Source organism: Otolemur garnettii, unplaced genomic scaffold (assembly GCF_000181295.1).
Source record: "Otolemur garnettii isolate 467f Iridium unplaced genomic scaffold, OtoGar3 scaffold00091, whole genome shotgun sequence".
Classification (NCBI taxonomy): domain Eukaryota; kingdom Metazoa; phylum Chordata; class Mammalia; order Primates; family Galagidae; genus Otolemur; species Otolemur garnettii.
Window position 1 is genome coordinate 6,349,807 of NW_003852486.1, and position 1,253 is coordinate 6,351,059.

The following is a 1,253-nucleotide window of genomic DNA, read 5'->3' on the forward strand; positions in this document are numbered from 1 at the left end:
CCTAGAGGTGAAATAAGGAAACACGAAAAGTCCCAAGTTCAGATGAACAATGGCAGGAATCTACAGTTTGTAACTCCCAAAGCTGTAAATCCACCCCACCCCGCCGTGAGCTAACCAGCCACATCTTGCTTCTGTAGTATGCTTGCTCAAAAATTATATAAGGCAACTTGCCCTCTACTGCGATGGGCTGTCTGCCTCAGAGCAGCAGTCCCCTGCACAGATTCAATAAATTTTCAATTGACTGCACTTAAGTGGGGTCCGAGTCTATACTTTTAGGTTGCAGGGGTACAACAACATGCGCAGACCATGTTGTGCCTATCCATTCATCAGGTGATGAACATGTCAGCTGTGTTCACTTGGTGACTATTGTGATATTGCTTCTGTGAACATTCATGTAGTTGGCTGTCAGCTCTCTGGAGTGTGTGGGTGAAATGCTGGATCAAATGTGACTCCGTATTTAAGTATTTGAGGACCTGCCAGTGTTTTTCAAAGTGGCTGCACCATTTTACATTCCCATAGCAGTGTATGAGAATTCCATTTTATATCTACTCATGTTTGAGAATGAAACCTATACATGTAAGTGAATTCCTCTCTCCTTGAATGCCTAAAATTTATCAGGTTCCTGGCCTGCTGGAGGAGGCCTTCCTTCCTGCGTGAGGCTGGGGCTTTGTAAGTCACAACCTAGGATTGAGGGGCATCTCCTGGGAGCTTTGTGGGTGCTGGAGCCCCACAGGGAGCCCAGGCTTTGCTCCTCCTAGTAGGTTGTATGTGTGCGTGTGGGGGGGTTCTTCTCAAGTGTGATGCTTCAGGTGTGAGCATGATCATAGTTGGTCCAGTTCTATCCTAATGAACAGGGGGGATTGATTATTAAAACCTCTATAGAGAGGGCTGGGCCAGGTGGCTCCTGCCTGTAATCCCAGCACTTGGTAGGCCAAGGCAGATGAATTGCCTGAGCTCACAGGTTCAAGACCAGCCTGAGCCACAGCAAGACCCCATCTCTAAAAAGTAGCTGGGTGTTGTGGCAGGCACCTGTAGTCCCAGCTACTTGGGAGGCTGAGGCAATAGGATCACCTGAACCCAGGAGTTTGAGGTTGCTGTGAGCTAAGATGCCACAGCACTCTACCAAGGGTGACCAAGTGAGACTCTGTCTCCTCTCCAAAAAAAAAAAAAAAAGAGAGGGAGAGAGAGAGATGGGTGGTGCCTGTGGCTCAAAGGAGTAGGATGCTAGCCCCATATGCTGGAGGTGGCAGGTT

The 1,253-nt window shown here is 48.4% G+C and overlaps 1 protein-coding gene across 1 annotated transcript in view; it reads left to right on the forward strand.

Moving 5' to 3' along the window:
- Positions 1-1,253, forward strand: part of LOC105887486 (vomeronasal type-2 receptor 1) — a 7,519-nt gene that overhangs the window by 1,746 nt on the left and 4,520 nt on the right. The window contains 1 exon segment of the mRNA XM_023516383.1: positions 304-308. Within this exon segment, the coding sequence (XP_023372151.1) occupies positions 304-308 (5 nt within the window).